Source organism: Panicum hallii, chromosome 4 (assembly GCF_002211085.1).
Source record: "Panicum hallii strain FIL2 chromosome 4, PHallii_v3.1, whole genome shotgun sequence".
Lineage (NCBI taxonomy): Eukaryota > Viridiplantae > Streptophyta > Magnoliopsida > Poales > Poaceae > Panicum > Panicum hallii.
In genome coordinates this window covers 18,931,308-18,932,599 of record NC_038045.1, presented here as the reverse complement: position 1 = coordinate 18,932,599, position 1,292 = coordinate 18,931,308, and the positions used below count along the sequence as shown (strand labels likewise).

At 62.3% G+C, this 1,292-nt stretch overlaps 1 protein-coding gene across 1 annotated transcript; it reads left to right on the top strand.

The window, feature by feature from the left end:
• The first annotated feature begins 501 nt into the window (after positions 1-501).
• Positions 502-1,292, top strand: LOC112890861 (agamous-like MADS-box protein AGL62). The gene has a single exon (XM_025957728.1). The coding sequence runs from the start codon at positions 604-606 to the stop codon at positions 1,243-1,245; it is 642 nt and encodes a 213-aa protein (XP_025813513.1). The 5' UTR covers positions 502-603; the 3' UTR covers positions 1,246-1,292.

Genomic DNA, 1,292 nt, shown 5'->3' with positions numbered 1-1,292 from the left:
AGAGGTTTTGGGCATAAACCCCAATCTTACTTAAAGAAAGGCCAAGTATCATCCAGTTTACAGCACTCTGGTAGCATTAATAATGCATGTATGATCATCCTTGTTCTGTAATTGGAAAGCTTGGCCTGTAACTGTAACTGACGGAAAACAGACTAGCGAGTCCAGCTGAACGGCGGCAAGATTGTCCTCGTCGATGATCATAGCATGTCGAACACGAGGAAGTCGTGCTGTCTCGCCGACGACCGCTTCTTCGTCGAGGACGGAGATCGAGAGAGATCGCTTTCCTTAATTAGCACCCTTCATCGGGATGCGAATAATGATGGAGCAGCGCGTTTCTTTCTCAAAATAGATAGCCGCGTCCGACTTGGAGTCGGACTCCACCTCCGCCGCCTCCCCGTCCCAGCTGCCGTGCCCGTGCGACGCCCGACTTTCACCTCTTCCAGCAGTAAATTCCTCCCATTTTTGGCAATGCTCCCCCCTACTTATACTCCCTCACCGCCCCTCCTCCGTTCCTTCCATAGCACAGAGCGCGTCGCATTGGAGCGAAGCAGAGGAAGCAAGAAGCAGAGCAGCAGGAGCCGCGTCGTGTTGCGTTGCGCGACGATGGTGAAGCCGGAGGGGAAGAAGACGAAGGGGAAGCAGGTCATCGAGATCCGGCGCATCGAGAACAAGGAGCGCCGGCAGGTCACCTTCTCCAAGCGCAAGGCCGGGGTGCTCAAGAAGGCATCCGAGCTCAGCCTGCTCTGCGGCGCGCACGCCGCCGTCGTCATCTTCTCCAAGAAGCAGGAGCTGCCCCAGGGCGGCGGCGAGGCAGGCAGGGCCAGCGGCGGCGGGAACGTGCTCGCGATGGGCACCCCCTCCGTCGACCACGTCCTCCGCCGCTTCGCCCCGCTCCCCGGCGACGCGTACCTCCCGGCGCTCGAGGACGTGGGCGGCGCCGCCGAGCGCGCGACGGTGGAGGCCACGGTGCGGCAGACGGAGGAGACCAAGGCGCGCGTGGCCGCGGAGGCGGCGCGCATGAGCGCCATCGGGGCCATGGTGCTCACGGCAGTCCCGGCGGGCCGGGAGCGGTTCTGGTGGGAGGCCGACGTGGAGGCGCTCGGGGAGGCGGAGCTGCCGGAGTTCGCCAGGGCGCTCCAGCGGCTCAGGGACTACGTGCGGCGCCACGCCGGCAAGCTGCAACCCTCTGCCGCGCCGGCCGGCACGGACGGGGCAGGGCAGCCTCAAGCTAGCCTGAATGTCTGATGATTCTTCGTCACTACCGATTAGCTTGTAATTTGAATTTTGCAGAT

Excerpts from the sequence above, each read along its gene's own strand:
- LOC112890861 (XM_025957728.1), top strand. The coding sequence starts at position 604 with ATGGTGAAGCCGGAGGGGAAGAAGACGAAGGGGAAGCAGGTCATCGAG.